Consider the following 17,638-nt stretch of genomic DNA (forward strand, 5'->3'; position numbering starts at 1 on the left):
AGAGGTAGAAGTGGTGTCCAGGAGCCTGACGGGGCCAAAAGACCCTTGTCCCATATAAAAGAAAACTGTATTATAGAACAGGCACGCTGGGAGGGCTCTGTCATCGATTTTGCACTGGGGCCCAGAATCTTCAAGTTACACTTCTGGCTGGAGGGAAGATGTTAGGTCAAGAATTTGGCATGGGCAGTGTCATTTCAATTTTTTGCCTCAGGCAGCACGAAAGCTATGTGCTTCCCTGCCCCTGGCCACAAAGCACTGGGGGAAGGGGACCAAGCTGAACCCTGTACCATGGCCCATGAGTCTTTAGCTATGCCCCTGGTCGGGAGGGAGCAGGGTTGGACTGACCATTGACCCTACAGGGAAATTTCCCAGTGGGCCGATGCAAAGGGGGCTACCCAAACTCTCCTAACGGCCGGTCGGGCACATATCAATCTGAAGCTCTCAGCATTAATAAATGCTAGGAGCATCTGGTACTTATGCACCTGGCTAGAAGAAGAAAGTACCCTTCTGCATTGCTGTCCTCAGGACAGTGATAGATTTGAATGCTGCAATGGGGACAGCAGTATTTTGTACTGCACTACAGTATTGCAGGCACCGCTATTTATGTTGTCCCTGCCTTCTGTCAATTTAGATCTGTCTACAAAATGGGGCCACTTTTATTTATTGTTATTTTTTTCCAGGGCCACGTTAAGTTTCCAGTCCGCCACTGGGAGGGAGGTGTTCTTTCCCGGCAATCGTCTGCTCGCCATCGGAGGAGACCGCTGCTAGTCCATGCAGCGATCTCCTTCACAGTATGGGAGGCCATTGCTCTTCCCCATACTAACTTGTAGTTTGCCGGTAAGCAGATCATAATTAGACAGTGCAATCTGCTGCCGGCAAGCAATGATTTTTAAGCATACTTACAAATCCCGATTGGCCCATCAGGTATTTGGCGGCAGTATTACACTGCAGGATCATTGCTAAAGTTAGCGATTATCTGGCTGACTATCAGCCAGCATAATACAGGCTTAAGTTTATCCCAGCTTTAGGATTAGTCAATCTGGGCCTATGTGTGTAAATGGCCAATTCAGATCAATGTCATCCTCCATAAGATTTGTCTCATTGATCATAAACCTGCGTGTGTAAACACATCTTTACAAGTACAGCCGTGAACAGATATAGATTATATTTTACACCCTTACCTCCAGTAACTGCATTTGCTCTGTTAACGTTATTACATTTAATACGGGACCCAGTGTGACTATGGAAATAGCGTATGGTATTCCCTGGCTGATACCTGTCATCTACTTTCTGATTATCTGCTGCTAGATACTATAATTATGTGCTCTCTCCTGTCTCACTGTTATCTATTGTAGCATGTGTCAGCTAACGTTATACTCTGTTTACATGATAGTGGCCCTTTAATGTGATAATTGATTATATGCCTCCCACTTCTGTGTACATTCTGCTGATATCAGTCATTTTACAGGGCCGTATATATCAATTACAGATAAAAGCACTTCTTGTAGGAAAAATGGAAGTTACCTACAATCATGCCCCTGGTGTGGGTGGAACTGGATGTGCATGGCTGTGTACATTTATATTTGCTATGTGACGACTGTGCATTTTTAAAAGAACCATTAGCAGGATGTAATTCTGAACATGTCATTGTGTAATTGTAGTTGCTCAATACATGAAGAATAAAGGCCCTTTTACATAGGCCGACTGTGGAAGCAATTATTGGGTACAAATAGTTCATTCCTGATAATTGTCAGAGGAGATAAGAGATGTACTTACATGCAACAATCATCTCTGTATGGGGACAAGAGATCACTTTTCCCCATACAGATAAGGCTACTTTCACACCTGCGTTCAGGTGTCCGCTCGTGAGCTCCGTTTGAAGGGGCTCACGAGCGGCCCTGAACGCAGCCGTCTGGCCCTAATGCATTCTCAGTGGAGGCGGATCCACTGAGAATGCATCCGCCTGCCAGTGCTCAGCCTCCGCTCCGCTCAGTGAGCGGACACCTGAACGCTGCAAGCAGCGTTCGGGTGTCCGCCTGGCTGTGCGGAGGCGAGCGGATCAGTTCCGACTTACAATGTAAGTCAATGGGGACGGATCCGCTTGAAGATGACACCATATGGCTCAATCTTCAAGCGGATCCGTCCCCCATTGACTTTCAATGTAAAGTCTGAACGGATCCGCTCAGGCTATTTTCACACTTAGAAAAATTTTCTAAGTTCTAATGCAGACGGATCCGTTCTGAACGGAGCCACCGTTTGCATTAATATGAGCGGATCCGTTCAGAACGGATCCGATCGAACGCTAGTGTGAAAGTAGCCTTAGTTGATCCTGGGCAGCAAATTATCTGCAGATCAGGGATCGGCCGCCCAGTAACAATTGAAATACTGATTTTGGTGCCTGTATCAACTGCATTCACCCAATGAATGAGCATTTGCTCCTTCATCGGGTGATTGGCAGCACCTTTAAATGGGTCAATTGTCAATAACGAGAGATAATCAGCCAGTGTATATTGGCCTTAAGGCATTGACTGGAAGATGTTTGGTTGGTCTATATTGGTTAAAAGTTCATTTTATTTATTATATTTTACTTGCTTATATAGCACCAACTTATTCCACAGTGTTTTAACCCCTTAAGAACTTAGCCCTATTTCACCTTACGGACTTGGCAATTTTTTTCAAATCTGACCAGTGTCAGTTTAAGTGCTGATAACTTTAAAACGCTTTAACTTATCCAGGCCATTCTGAGAATGTTTTTTCAGTCCCATATTGTACTTAATGACACTGGTAAAATGAAGTAAAAATCATTCATTTTTATTTATAAACAAATACCAAATTTACCAAAAATAAAATTGCAAATTTCCAAGTTTCAATTTCTCTACTTCTATAATATATAGTAATACCTCCAAAAATAGTTATTAATTTAAATTCCCCATATGTCTACTTCATGTTTGGATCATTTTGGGAATGATATTTTATTTTTTGGGGATGTTACAAGGCTTAGAAGTTTAGAAGCAAATATTGAAATTTTTCTGAAATTTTCAAAAACCCAATTTTTAGGGACCAGCTCAGGTCTGAAGTCACTTTGCGAGGCTTACATAATAGAAACCACCCAAAAATGACCCCATTCTATAAACTACACCCCTCAAAGTGTTCAAAACTGATTTTACAAACTTTGTTAACCCTTTAGGTGTTCCACCAGGATTAATGGAAAATAGAGATACAATTTCAAAATTTCACTTTTTTGGTAGATTTTCCATTTTAATAATTTTTTTCCAGTTACAAAGCAAGTGTTTACAGCCAAACCAAACTCAATATTTATGGCCCTGATCCTGTAGTTTACAGAAACACCACATATGTGGTCGTAAACTACTGTACGGGCACACAGCAGGGCGCAGAAGGAAAGGAATGCCATACGGTTTTTGGAAGGCAGATTTTGCTGGACTGTTTTTTTTTTTTACACCATGTGCCATTTGAAGCCCCCCTGATGCACCCCTGGAGTAGAAACTCCAAAAAAAGTGGCCCCATTTTAGAAACTACGGGATAGGGTGGCAGTATTGTTGGTACTAGTTTAGGGTACATATGATTTTTGGTTGCTCTATATTACACTTTTTGTGAGGCAAGATAGCAAGAAATAGCTGTTTTGGCACCGTTTTTATTTTTTGTTATTTACAACATTAATCTGACAGGTTAGATCATGTGATATTTTTATAGACCAGGTTGTCACGGATGCGGTGATACCTAATATGTATACTTTTTTTTTATTTATGTAAGTTTTACACAATGATTTCATTTTTGAAGCAAAAAAAAATCTTGTTTTAGTGTTTCCATAGTCTGATGGCCATAATTTTTTCAGTTTTTGGGCAATTACCTTGGGTAGGGTATGATTTTTGCGGGATGAGATGACGGTTTTATTGGCACTATTTTGGGGTGCGTATGACTTTTTGATCACTTGCTATTACACTTTTTGTGATGTAAGGTGACAAAAAATGGTTTATTTAGCACAGTTTTTATTTTAATTTTTTTACGGTGTTCATCTGAGGGGTTAGGTCATGTGATATTTTTATAGAGTCAGTCGATACGGACGTGGCGATACCTAATATGTATACTTTTTTTTATTTATGTAAGTTTTACACAATAATATCATTTTTGAAACAAAAAAAAATCATGTTTTAGTCTCCATATTCTGAGAGCCATAGTTTTTTAAGTTTTTGGGCGATTATCTTAGTTAGGGTCTAATTTTTTGCGGGATGAGATGACGGTTTGATTGGCACTATTTTGGGGTGCATCTGACTTTGATCACTTGCTATTACACTTTTTGCGATGTAAGGTGACAAAAAATGGTTTATTTAGCACAGTTTCTATTTTTTACGGTGTTCATCTGAGGGGTTAGGTCATGTGATATTTTTATAGAGCCGGTTGATACGGACGTGGCGATACCCAATATGTATACTTTTTTCCCCCCTACTTTTTTACCAATTTTTTTTTACTTTATTTGGAGAAAATGACGTTTTCGTTTATTTTTACTTGAAACTTTTAATTTTTTGCGGGGGAAACTTTATTTTTTCAACTTTTTTTTCACTTTATTTTTTTGTCCCACTTGGGGACTTGAACTTTTGGGGGTCTAATCCTTTACAATGCATTCCAATACTTCTGTATTGGAATGCATTGGCTGTATGAGTAATACAGTGTGTATTACTCATACAGCTTCCGGCTTGTGAGATCCAGGAGGCTGGATCTCACAGGCTCTTCACCGGAAGGCAGCGCGATGCCTTCCTTAGGCATCTCGCTGCCTCCCATGCCATCGGGTCCCCTCGATGGCACCCTCGCCGCCGCACCAGGTAAAAGCCGCAAACCGCAGGTCTGAATTGACCTGCGGTTTGCAGCGATCGCCAACCCGCCCCCCGCGCATTTAGCCGTGGTGCCTGCTTAATGATTTGAGCAGGCACCTTGTTCCGATCACCGCCCGCCGGGCGGCGGTGATCGGAACTATAGATGACGTACCGGTACGTCATGGGTCCCTAAGGGGTTATAGACATGATCATTACTCACTGTCCCCACTAGAGCTCACTATCTAAATTCCCTATCAGTAATGTCTTTGAAATGTTAGAGGAAACCGGAGTACCCAGAGGAAACCCATACAAACATGGTGCAGATGGTCTCCTTGGTCAGATTCCAACCTAGGACCCCAGCACTGTAAAATACCAGAGCTAACCACTGAGCCACCGTGCTAGTAATTGTCCAACACTTTCTTCATGGTTTTATAGGTTATGAATTATGATTTAACTATACGGGTTATGTACTGTCTGGTAGATGGGTAACTTAAATCATCCAGGCCCAAATGCCAAGTCTGAAACAGGACCCAATTGCTATGATCCAGCTATAGTAATGGTGTCTTCTTATGTGTCAAAGGGGTCTTTGCACCACCTCAGGCACCAGACCAGGCATGAGTGTGACTGCTACCTCTGCACCCCATAAAGCTATACTCTGGGCCGTCGTTGACAAGATGCTACAGCAGTATTTCGTGAGCAATGCACTGCAGAGCTGTATGCACCCTGTCTCCACTCACATGAGGTTTTATGGAGTTATATTATGGAGGTCTTCCCCCCTAGAAGCAGTGTTATGAAATTAGACATATTGAGGTACAATAATGCTCCATATGCTTTGATGGGTATCGTATTATGCAGGGCTGTGGCATCAGAGCTAGTTTTGGTTGGAGTCGGAGTTGGTAGAAATGTACCGACTCTGAGTCCAGTTTCAAGAAAATCTTATTAATATTTCATAACTGAACTTTCATATCAATTTTATAAATGTTACTTATACATATATTTTATCTTCTATCAATCTAAGGCCCTTATTTATTAAAAAAAAAAACTGTGATAAGCAGGATGTTCTGCTGGTGACAGAGACTCTTCTCTTACCTCTTGTGTGTTGTCCTCTGTATATTAGTTGACGTCATGCTGCCCCAAAGCCTCTACTTACAATGTCTAAAACTGTGCTGCACATTGTAAGTAGTAAGATCCTCCTATAAAGACTAGAGGTTCACGAGGCGACTAGAAGAACATCATTCTGGGTTCAGAGAACTGTTGAAGCTGTGTTTATGTCAATACATTCTCGCATGTGCTGTCTTGGGCATACGCTGCAGCTAGCAATAAGAGACCGTCTGCAAGAAGGACATGCTGCTGCTGCACTGATTGGCAAGGTGAGAAAATTGGCCACTGCTGCCAGAACCCCTAAAGTTGACTCAATTTTGAAGAGACCTGCTGGAAAAGGGGCATTTATAGATCAAGTAACATGATGGGGCGGTACCTACTCAATGATTCAACGCTTGGTTGAACTGAAACACTTTCTTGGCTAACCCTCAATTGACACTAAGGGTCTATTCACACGTCCGTTTTTTCTTTCCTGATCTGTTCCGTTTTTTGCTGAACAGATCTGGACCAGATCTGGACCCATTCGATTTCAATGGGTCCTGAAAAAAAACGGACAGCACAATGTCTGATTTTTTTTCAGGACCCATTGAAAATGAATGGGTCCAGATCTGGTCCAGATCTGTTCAGCAAAAAACGGAACAGATCAGGAAAGAAAAAACGGACGTGTGAATAGACCCTAAATGAAAGTCAGTGGGAACAGGTGACTGAACTGGAAGAATTACTTCAGCACCCATTTACAGTGATGAAAAAATTATAAGCAGATGACTTAACTCCAGGTATTTTCTTAAAGGAGTGGAAGAACCTGATGTTTCGCCTATCCCAAAAAGGAGAGTTAATTGCAAGTGGCATTGCTGCTTCAATGAAATGGAGAAAGGAACAACGGTTAGAAAATAAGATTCTTTTGGCAGCTGTTTATATAAACCCAATGCATCAGATTTTTCTAGATGATCAACAGCTGACTAAGGAAAAGAAGCTCTGTTAGAAGTTGTAGTAAGGCTGAATGGGTTGCAGAACTGTCAGGAACAAGAAGAATTTGGTCTTCCTACCACATCTTCATCCTCACCAACTGATGATGAATTTGATTTTGAAAAATATTTGGATCAGAAGGACCATTCAAGGTGTTCCCGCATAGAAAAAGAGTAATCCACATCAGAGAACACGATGAGTAAATTTCAGCACAATATTTCATGTGTCCTGAAAGAATTAGAGCAATTTGACTGTTCGTTAAAACCAACAGTGCAGCAACCGATTGCTATATAGCCTGAAATTGAGATGTTGCTCAAGTCATTACTGCCTTGCCACCAACCCAAGTTAGTGTGGAGAGGTTGTTCTCTGCCCTTAAAATAATTAGATCAGATTTGATCCACGGAGGAGGATCTGACAGAGGCAAAGTTTATTGCATATTTACTTACAAGAGTTTAGAAAAGTTATTTGTTCAGAAATTGTATTCTAATAAATATGGTTTATGCTCTAAATCAGGGGTGCTCAACCTGTGGCTCTCCAGCTATTGCAAAACTACAATTCCCAGCATGCCCGGACAGCCTACAGCTATCAGCCTACAGCAGGGCATGGTGGGAGTTGTAGTTTTACAGCAGCAGGAGGGCCGCAGGTTGAGCATCCCTGCTCTAAATGATCTGATTACTTATATGATGGTGAGAAAAAACCTGATGTTCATATTTTACTACAGTAAATAGTTTTTACTAATTGGGCATTTATGAAGGAGCCAGAGTCGGAGTCTGATAAAATAGAGGAGTCGGAGCCTACAGCTATCAGCCTACAGCAGGGCATGGTGGGAGTTGTAGTTTTACAGCAGCAGGAGGGCCGCAGGTTGAGCATCCCTGCTCTAAATGATCTGATTACTTATATGATGGTGAGAAAAAACCTGATGTTCATATTTTACTACAGTAAATAGTTTTTACTAATTGGGCATTTATGAAGGAGCCAGAGTCGGAGTCTGATAAAATAGAGGAGTCGGAGCCTACAGCTATCAGCCTACAGCAGGGCATGGTGGGAGTTGTAGTTTTACAGCAGCAGGAGGGCCGCAGGTTGAGCATCCCTGCTCTAAATGATCTGATTACTTATATGATGGTGAGAAAAAACCTGATGTTCATATTTTACTACAGTAAATAGTTTTTACTAATTGGGCATTTATGAAGGAGCCAGAGTCGGAGTCAGATAAAATAGGAGTCGGAGCTTACCGACTCCACAGCTCTGGTATTATGGCTCAATACAAATTGGAGCTTGTTATACTCGTGTATATGTGGTCTTACCTCAGTCTTAAAAAGTCTTTATGTACCGTACTTTTTTTAGATTTCCTAAACATGTTGCCCTATGTTTTCCAGGTCATCACATGGTCTGGAACATATGATCCTAGAAGAGAACGAAGCAAGGTACTTTTTTTCTATATACATTTTTTGATGACAGTTTGTTTTTTGAATGCGTTCCACATAGGACAGCCTGACAGCTGTGTCTGGATTATTATTACAACACTGCTCGCACTGAACATTGCCGGGTTTGACAGCTTGCATTGTCTGCTTGCAGGGAACACGATTTTCTATCTGAGCCAGATTCAGTGTGAAATACTTTTGGGCTTTTCGTGCTAAAGGCTTCTTGTTATCAGAGACATTTCATTTATGTCAATAAAACCATTTCCAAACATTTATTTAGGATTCATATGTTGACTTTTGTACACTGTGAACTGCAGCTGCATAGTGAACAGGACACTGCTTTTACCCAGGTAAGTTAAATGGTCACCAGTGTTTAAACAAACTTTAAATAAATCAGGAATACAAGCAAAAATATGAAACTTTGTAATGTGTCTTATTAGAGATAAATTACTCTTTCTCCCCTTATCAGCAATTTTTTCTCCTCCTCCTGCCTGCTGAACTGATCATTTACTACTAGTTTAATGCTAAAACTAGTCTAGAGAGAAAATATATTGTCAGCTCATTGAGAGATTATGTTACAGTGACTGTCCATATAAGTATATGGGAAGGGGAGGGGGGAGCAGGAGCTGCAGAGACTAAGGCATTCTGTAGGACACATTTTGTCTAACATCCTTTAGGACTTATTGTGTGTGGGTGTCACGGACGTTCCCGCGACAGGTGGCAGGAGATCAGTGAGACTGGCAACACGTGGTTTGATCTGACATGTTTTCCGTTTGGATCAAATGACGTCTGTGTTGTTTCTGGTGCTTGCCACACCTTCTTTCCCCAGGTGTGGCTATTAGGGTCATTTAACCATCTCTATTTGTAGTTGCTTCTCGCACAATGCTGTGTGGTTTATAGCTTCTGTTTGGACCTTTTGGATAGATTGTTGGATCTCGGCTGAGTTCCTGGTGCTTCCATTGGTCATTTGAAGTTAAGTCTTTCCTTTCCCTTTTGTATTTTGTTTGGGTCCTGTGTGTTGCATTTCCCTATTGTTTGTATTAGGCCTGAAGGCGACTCCTGTTCGTCCTTCCTTTTGGAGGAACAGGTAGTCTCATCCCTGCCATTAGTACCAGGGTCCTATAGGGCTTGATAGCATTCTAGGTATTCCTGTGTATGAACTCACCTACCTTTGGGGTCTGTTCATACTGGTAGTCAGTCAGGATTTTGGTTAGGGTTTTCAGCAGGAGGTGTCCATTTTCCTTCCCTAGTTCTCATGCCCTATTTCGGACTTGTTGTTGCTGGCATTCTTTAGGACACATTGTGACTGATATCCTTTAAAGGGAATATGTCACCTAGTTTGACCATATTAAGCTGTTACCATTGCCATGTTTAATAAAATACCTTATTTCCTGTAGTGGTCTTCTTTCTTCTCTTTATGGTTTCATTTAGTTAAAAAAAGCGATTTTTGTATTATGCAAATGAACCCTGAAGGTGCCCAGAGGGGCGTTATTCATCACCCTTTGAGCCCTAGTAACGCCCCCTGCAGTGCCTAGCCTCCTTGTTATGAACTATCGTCCCACAGCCTAGTTTAACGGCGCCGCCCCCTCCGCTACGTCAACTAATTCATTCAAGCTACGCACCTGGAATCTTCATTTCGTCCGCTGCAAATCTCGTGCAGGCGCAGTACCGCCTACTGCCTGTGCAATTCAATAGCTCCTGAGGGCAGCAGCCTCAAAAGTGTCACTTGGCATGCGCCGAGCCCAGTGATGTCATTTTATCGCTATTGCCCTCAGGAGCTATTGGATAGCACAGGCGGTACTGCGTCTGCGCAAGATTTCCGTCTGACAAAATTAAGATTCCAGGTACATTGCTTGAATGAATTAGTCTAGAACATGTCTACCTAGGCAGGCAAGGTTGTAGGTACGTATATATTCGGAAAATTTATTCTTTCCCATCTTCTGATCAACATCAGCTTTGCCAAAGCAATACATGGTTGCTTTCCCTTCCGAAGGAAAGTGGTAAAGGCTGAGTACAGTCTATTTACATCTACTTGTGGGAATATTCTGTAGAGGATAGAGTAACTTCGAGAAACTCATAATTTTTATGTGGTGGGCCCTACCCAGAAAATGTATGGGCAAGTGTTCCTATCATTTAAGTTCTTGTTTTATTTTGGTTATCAAGGGAGTGATATTTACTGTAACTTATATAATGAATCTGCCATTCTACCAATCCTGATGCCCAGATATTTGATATGAGAAGAGGCAATTTTGATACCTGTTGCTGAAATGATAGCCGAGTTCTGGTCGTCAGGTCTACCAAGACTTAAAGGGGTTGTCCGGGTTCAGAGCTGAACCCGGACATACCCTTATTTTCACCCAGTCAGCCCCCCTGAGGCTAGCATCGGAGCATCTCATGGCAGTGTGTTTGGTGATGTCACCAGCTCTGATGGGTGGGCTTTAGCACTGCCCTAACCGTTTTACTGTCACCGGGCTTCCTGACAGCCCCATGGAGAGCCCCGGTACGGCACCGGATCTCCAAAAAAATTAGCGCAGAGCAAATGAGAGCATCGTAGCATGAACTGCTCCGATGCTCAACCCAGGGAGGCTGCCGGGGTGAAAATGGAGGTATCTCTGGGTTCAGCTCTGAACCCGGACAACCCCTTTAATAGTTCACATTTAGAGGGGTTGACCTTGAAACCTGACAGTTTCCCAAATAATTTGATATGTCTTTAAGATTATGAGCAGCTGTAAAGCAGGCTTAGACATGAAGAGTAATAAATCATCTGCGAATAAGGTTGTTTTGACCATATGAGAGCCTACTCCTATCCCTTCAAACATAGAACAACTCTCTAGGCTTCCTGCCAAAGGTTCAATCTCTAAGTTAAAAAGCAGAGGTGAGAGTGGGCACCCCTATCTTGTAGAGAGAAGGGTTTAAATAGAAGCCCTTGAAAAGAGATGGCTGCATGGGGTTGTTATAAATGGCTGTAAGAAACTGTCCAAAGTTACCGGTGATACCAAAGGCAAAAAAAATGAGATATTTTTTTTTGGACAGAATGTCCTTTAGAGATATCAAACACTGCAAGTATCTTGCGGATATTGGACACAGCAGCTCTGGCCTTAACAAAGCCAACTTGCGGGGGACCTATAAGATCAGGTAAAAACTCAGCCAGTATTTCCCCCAGTATTTTAGCAATAAGCTTTAAATCCTGATTGATAAGGCATAGGAGGTGATATGACTCTGGTTTGAGAGGATCTTTGTTAGGTTTTTGGAGTAGTTTAATAAGATCTGGGTTACCTTGCTTTGTTCGCTACATACTGGTCACTTTGACATACATGTTAATGCACATGAACTTTATAATAATATCATCCCTCTTACCCATTGTGGGATTTTGTAAATTATATCAGTTGTGGATATTGCTGCAATGCTGCCTATTGTTACAGCTTGGGGGTTTTAGTAAGTAGGTGTGCTACTGTTTTGTCCCCGCTTATTCACAAGCATGTACTGTGAATTACTCTTTTTTAATATTATTCTCAATAAATGTCATATTTTATTCCATATACATGGTGTTTTTTTGCACTCTTTATTGCTGTGATTTATCGTGATTTATCTTGATTTTGGGAGTGTAGCTTTCAACTCAGACTGTAGATGATTTAAGATCTATGTCCGCTACATCTGGAACCCTATGGCCAGTTAAGAGTAAGTTGAAATAACGAAGCAGAGATGGGGCAATTTGAAGTTTGAGCATTTTATAAAAATCCACCGGGTAGCCATCTAGACCCTGGGCTTTGTGACTCTTCAAATGACTGATCACTCCTATAAGTTGTTCTAGTCTAATATCGAAGTTAAGCCTCTCCAGTTGGTCCTGACTTATCTTCGGCAAGACAACTTCATTTAAGTAAAGTTGCCCTGTTTGGGCATCAAAACCATACAAGGAAGAGAAATTCCTGAAAATACCCACCACTGCAGTAGTGTCTATAAGAATATCACCTGATTGGCTTTTTAACCTGGGAATTAGGTATGGCTTCCTAGAACCCCTTGCCAGATTTGCAGGGAGGTGGACAGAATTATTACCAAATCTGAAAATATCAGATGCCCATTTGGCCCTAAATGTAGCATCACGCTTCTCTAGCCACAAAAAATGAGCCCTCACTGATTTCTACTCTGCCAGTGTGGGGATGTTTGTGTGGGTTTGGTAAGCCAGATAGGCCTTTTGTAAGGAGTAACTACAGTAAGCATACTTATTGTGTGCTACCTTTTTCAACTGCGCTATATAGGCTATGATGTGATCTCTAAATACAGCCTTGGCTGTTTCCCAAAATAATACAGGAACCTCCTTATGGCTCATTCAGACGAGCGTGTGCTGTCCGAAAATCAATCTTCGTATATGAGCATGATCCACCGTTCTGGACACTGCTCGTTTCTCAGGAGCGTACGGCATGTGTTACTGCATGACCTTCCTTATACAGTGTCATACTAACATAAAGCTGTTTCTATGATTCTGTTGAAATAAGGTCATGCAGGGGCACATAGCATTATAAGTCAGTGTAATGCCATGCTCTCCTGCAAGACGAGCAGTGTTCAGAACAGAGGATCACTCTCACGCATGGAGCGTGATTTCTGTACTGCACACACTCGTTTGAAACAGTCCTTATGCGCATTATTTTTGCTTTCAAAGTCACACCACTTGTTAAGTTGTTCTCAGAAGATGTTATCATTTAGCAAAAAAAGACGTGCCACGTAAAGAGCTGGCCTGTAGGATGACAATCCACCAAACCCAGCCTACCTGGAGAATGGTCCGATATTATCATTTGCTCTATTTCTGTTGCTGATGTTGGTGATTGTAGAGAGCAACTAACTAATGTAATCTATACAGGACCAATATCTATGTGCATCATAGAAAAACATGTATTCCCTACTCTCTGTGTGGCCATGTCTCCCAGGCGTCAAATTCTCTTATCTACCCTTTTGGTCCATATGTGTTACATATACCAAGGTCACCTAGAGCCAAGTGGAGAACTGCATGTACCAGTCTCCGCTCGGAATCTGCTGTGGCTTCGGTGAGTATGACAGATTTTTGTGAAGGAGGATAAGAACTCCTGCTTTACAATTTACTGCAGCTGATCCTAGAACCTCCCGCACCCATAATATTTTATCGCGATGAAAATCAGGTGCTGATGAGTCTCCTGTAATAGAGTAACGTTCGCTTTTTAACTTTTTAAGGCTAGTTTCACACTCGTGGCAGGACGGACCCGGCAGGCTGGTCTCCCTGTCGGATCCGTCCTTTCGCTGTATCGCCTTGACATTCCATGTAACAATATTAATCATTGTAGAACAACACTAAAGGTATATTACCTACTAGTAGGTCCCTGGGGTTGCCCAATCCATCTGGAACGGCTATTAAAGTGAAGAAGACTATAATTAAAATACCCCAAGAAGCAAGAAAAATATACAAAAACAAATAATACTGTAAAACATAAAGCAAACATGAGAAACATTAGAAACCACCATTGGTTTAACAGGAGTGTCTCACTTCTAAAGGACTTCGCTTTTTTCTGACATGTGAGGCATTCCCACAAACCCCTATGTGAAATAAGTTGGGAACAAACCATCATAACTATATAACTATGAAAATAGATGTGTCTCTAGAAAAAATAAAAAATAAATCTTTGTTCACGAAAAAGAAAAGTAAGAAATGCGTAAACTATGCTAGACCACATAGACAGCTAGAGTCACAGCTATCGTTTATAAAGATAACATACATTCTACTCACAGGCGGCCTAGGAAAATAACGTCCCTGAAGATGGATATTCCAAAAGGTCGCTTGAAGGTCTGACCTAGACCTCATTTGCTTGCACGGTTTGTGTCCAAAATAAAACAAAAAGTTCAGCTTCCCATAAAAGCGTAGTTAACCTTAACAATGCAGAAATATAGCGCTGAAGTCTATGCGTTTCGGATATCAGGCAAATATGTAATCCTTACTCATGACTTAACGGCACAATCTGAAAGCAGCCTTAGGCCTCATGCACACGACCGTTGTGTGCACCCGTGGCCGTTGTTCCGTTTTCCGTGATTTTCTGCGGATCCATTGACTTTCAATGGGTCCGTGGAAAACTCGGAAAATGCACCGTTTGTCATCCGCCTCCGTGATCCGTGTATCCTGTCCGTCCAAAAAATAGGACCTGTCCTATTTTTTTTTTTACGGACAACGGTTCACGGACCCATTCAAGTCAACGGGTCCGTGAAAAAACACAGATGCACACAAGATTGGCATCTGTGTCCGTGATCCGTGGCCGTAGGTTACTTTCATACAGACGGATCCGAAGATCCGTCTGCATAAAAGCTTTTTCAGAGCTAAGTTTTCACTTCGTGAAAACTCAGATCCGACAGTATATTCTAACACAGAGGCGTTCCCATAGTGATGGGGACACTTCTAGTTAGAATATACTACGAACTGTGTACATGACTGCCCCCTGCTGCCTGGCAGCATCCGATCTCTTACAGGGGGCTGTGATCAGCACAATTAACCCCTCAGGTGCCGCACCTGAAGGGGTTAATTATGCGTATCATAGCCCCCTGTAAGAGATCTGGGGCTGCCAGGCAGCAGGGGAAAGACCCCCCTCCCTCCCCAGTTTCAATTTCATTGGTGGCCAGTGTGCGGCCCCCCCCCGGCCCCCCCTCCCTCCCTCTATTGTATTTATAACATTGGTGGCCAGTGTGCGGCCCCCCGACCCCCCTCCCTCTATTGTATTTATAACATTGGTGGCCAGTGTGCGGCCCCCCCCTCCCTCTATTGTATTTATAACATTGGTGGCCAGTGTGCGGCCCCCCCCGACCCCCCCTCCATCCCTCTATTGTATTTATAACATTGGTGGCCAGTGTGCGGCCCCCCTCCCCCCCTCCCTCTATTGTATTTATAACATTAGTGGCCAGTGTGCGGCCTCCCCTCTCCCCCCCCCCCCCCCCCGATCATTGGTGGCAGCGGAGTTCCGATCGGAGTCCCAGTTTAATCGCTGGGGCTTCTATCGGTAACCATGGCAACCAGGACGCTACTGCCGTCCTGGTTGCCATGGTTACTTAGCAATATTAGAAGCATTATACTTACCTGCTGGCTGCTGTGCTGTCTGTGACTGGCCGGGAGCTCCTCCTACTGGTAAGTGACAGGTCTGTGCGGCACATTGCTTAATGATCTGTCACTTACCAGTAGGAGGAGCTCCCGGACAGTCACAGACAGCGCAGCAGCCAGCAGGTAAGTATGATGCTTCTAATATTGCTAAGTAACCATGGCAACCAGGACTGCAGTAGCGTCCTGGTTGCCATGGTTACCGATCGGAGCCCCAGCGATTAAACTGGGACTCCGATCAGAACTCCTGCTGCCACCAATGATTGGGGGGGAGAGGGGAGGCTGCATACTGTGCCACCAATGTTATAAATGCAATAGAGGGAGGGAGGGCCGGGAGGGGGGGTGCACACTGGCCACCAATGTTATAAATACAATAGAGGGAGGGAGGGGGTCCGCACACTGGCCACCAATTTTATAAATACAATAGAGGGAGGGGGGCCGGGGGGGGGCGCACACTGGCCACCAATGTTATGAATACAATAGAGGGAGGGAAGGGGGGCCGCACACTGGCCACCAATGATAGTCAAACTGGGGAGGGAGGGGGGTCTGCCCCCTGCTGCCTGGCAGCCCCTGATCTCTTACAGGGGGATATGATACGCACAATTAACCCCTTCAGGTGCGGCACCTGAGGGGTTAATTGTGCTGATCACAGACCCCTGTAAGAGATCGGGTGCTGCCAGGCAGCAGGGGGCAGTCATGTACACAGTTTGTTGTATATTCTAACTAGAAGCGTCCCCATCACCATGGGAACGCCTCTGTGTTAGAATATACTGTCGGATATGAGTTTTCACGATGTAACTCAAATCCGATGGTATATTCTAACATAGAGGCGTTCAAGTTAAAATATACCATCGGATTGGAGAAAACTCAGATCCGATGGTATAAAAGGGACTCCTGACTTTACATTGAAAGTCAATGGGGACGGATCCGTTTGCAATTGCACCATATTGTGTCAACATCAAACGGATCAGTCCCCATTGACTTGCATTGTAAGTCAGGATGGATCCGTTTGGCTCCGCACGGCCAGGCGGACACAAAAACGACTTTTTTTTCATGTCCGTGGATCCTCCAAAAATCAAGGAAGACCCACGGACGAAAAAACGGTCACGGATCACGGACCAACGGAACCCCGTTTTGCGGACCGTGAAAAAATACTGTCGTGTGCATGAGGCCTTATAAACAGGATCCACACCTGAATCATACTTGCACAGTTTGTGGCAGGGAGTCTTTGGAGGTCTCTGGGATTTTGGAGCTTGACTTGGATTCCGGCAATTAGTGAGGATCTTGAGGTTCAGCTCCTTCTAAATGAGCCAGGTATTCTGCTAATGCTGCTTCGACCCCTTGGGCATCTACAAACACCTGTGTAGATCCATCTGGATAGGTAAAGCACAGTGTTGCAGGATCTCCAGCCTCTTCTATGCAGTTCAGTACATACATGACTAAACCCTCACCTGTACTTAGTGAGCTCACCCGAGTAGTCAGCAAAGATGAGAACCTTGTATCCTGTGATGATCACTGGAGTCTGCTTACGCTTATATGCTCGTAAGATAGTGTATTGTAAGGGTAATTTTTAAGTACTGATTGGTTGTGTCCTTTTAATTCTGTTCCCTTTTATTATTATCTTTCTGTGTAATGATGTGCCTTGTAAATTTAGTACCCATCCCCCATTGTGCTGATAAGACTACATTCCTGAGTGATTTCAGAGACATGCATGATACACACTGGAGGAGGGGCTTATGGGAATAATTGTTGTCTACACTAACAATTCATTTGGATTCAACCAGGCACTTCATCCTAGGTAGGATGTAAGTATTTATTTGCCCTATCTATTTTACACCCTAGGGTGTCAGTCATGTGTTATAACTTGGTAGACAGCCATGTGTTATAGTATGATCGACCGCTTCCTTACCCCATATTTAGGCTAGTGATGTTTATTTACTTTTTATTATTCAGTATGGTATTTATTTGTGTTATCATATATTTAACCCCTTCAAGCGACAGCCAGTTTTGACCAAATGCCAGAGCCCCATTTTTCAAATCTGACGTGTCAGTTTATCTGGTAATAACTTTAGAACCCTTTTACTTATCTACGCCATTCTGAGATTGTTTTCTCGTGACACATCATACTTCATGTTAGTGGTGAATTTGAGTTAATGCGTTTTACCTTTATGCATAAAAAAATCAAAAATTTGCAGAAAATTTTGAAACATTAGCTATTT

General features: G+C 42.9%; 1 protein-coding gene across 3 annotated transcripts in view; it reads left to right on the plus strand.

Annotated features, from left to right (window-relative positions):
* The window catches only part of LOC122930336 (cyclic AMP receptor-like protein A), a 600,516-nt gene that overhangs the window by 461,566 nt on the left and 121,312 nt on the right, over positions 1-17,638 (plus strand). For all 3 annotated transcript variants that reach the window (XM_044283622.1, XM_044283621.1, XM_044283623.1), the window contains one exon: positions 8,273-8,320. In XM_044283622.1, coding sequence (XP_044139557.1) covers positions 8,273-8,320 — 48 coding nt within the window. The remainder of the gene's footprint in view (positions 1-8,272; positions 8,321-17,638) is intronic.

This window comes from Bufo gargarizans, chromosome 3, assembly GCF_014858855.1.
Source record: "Bufo gargarizans isolate SCDJY-AF-19 chromosome 3, ASM1485885v1, whole genome shotgun sequence".
Lineage (NCBI taxonomy): Eukaryota > Metazoa > Chordata > Amphibia > Anura > Bufonidae > Bufo > Bufo gargarizans.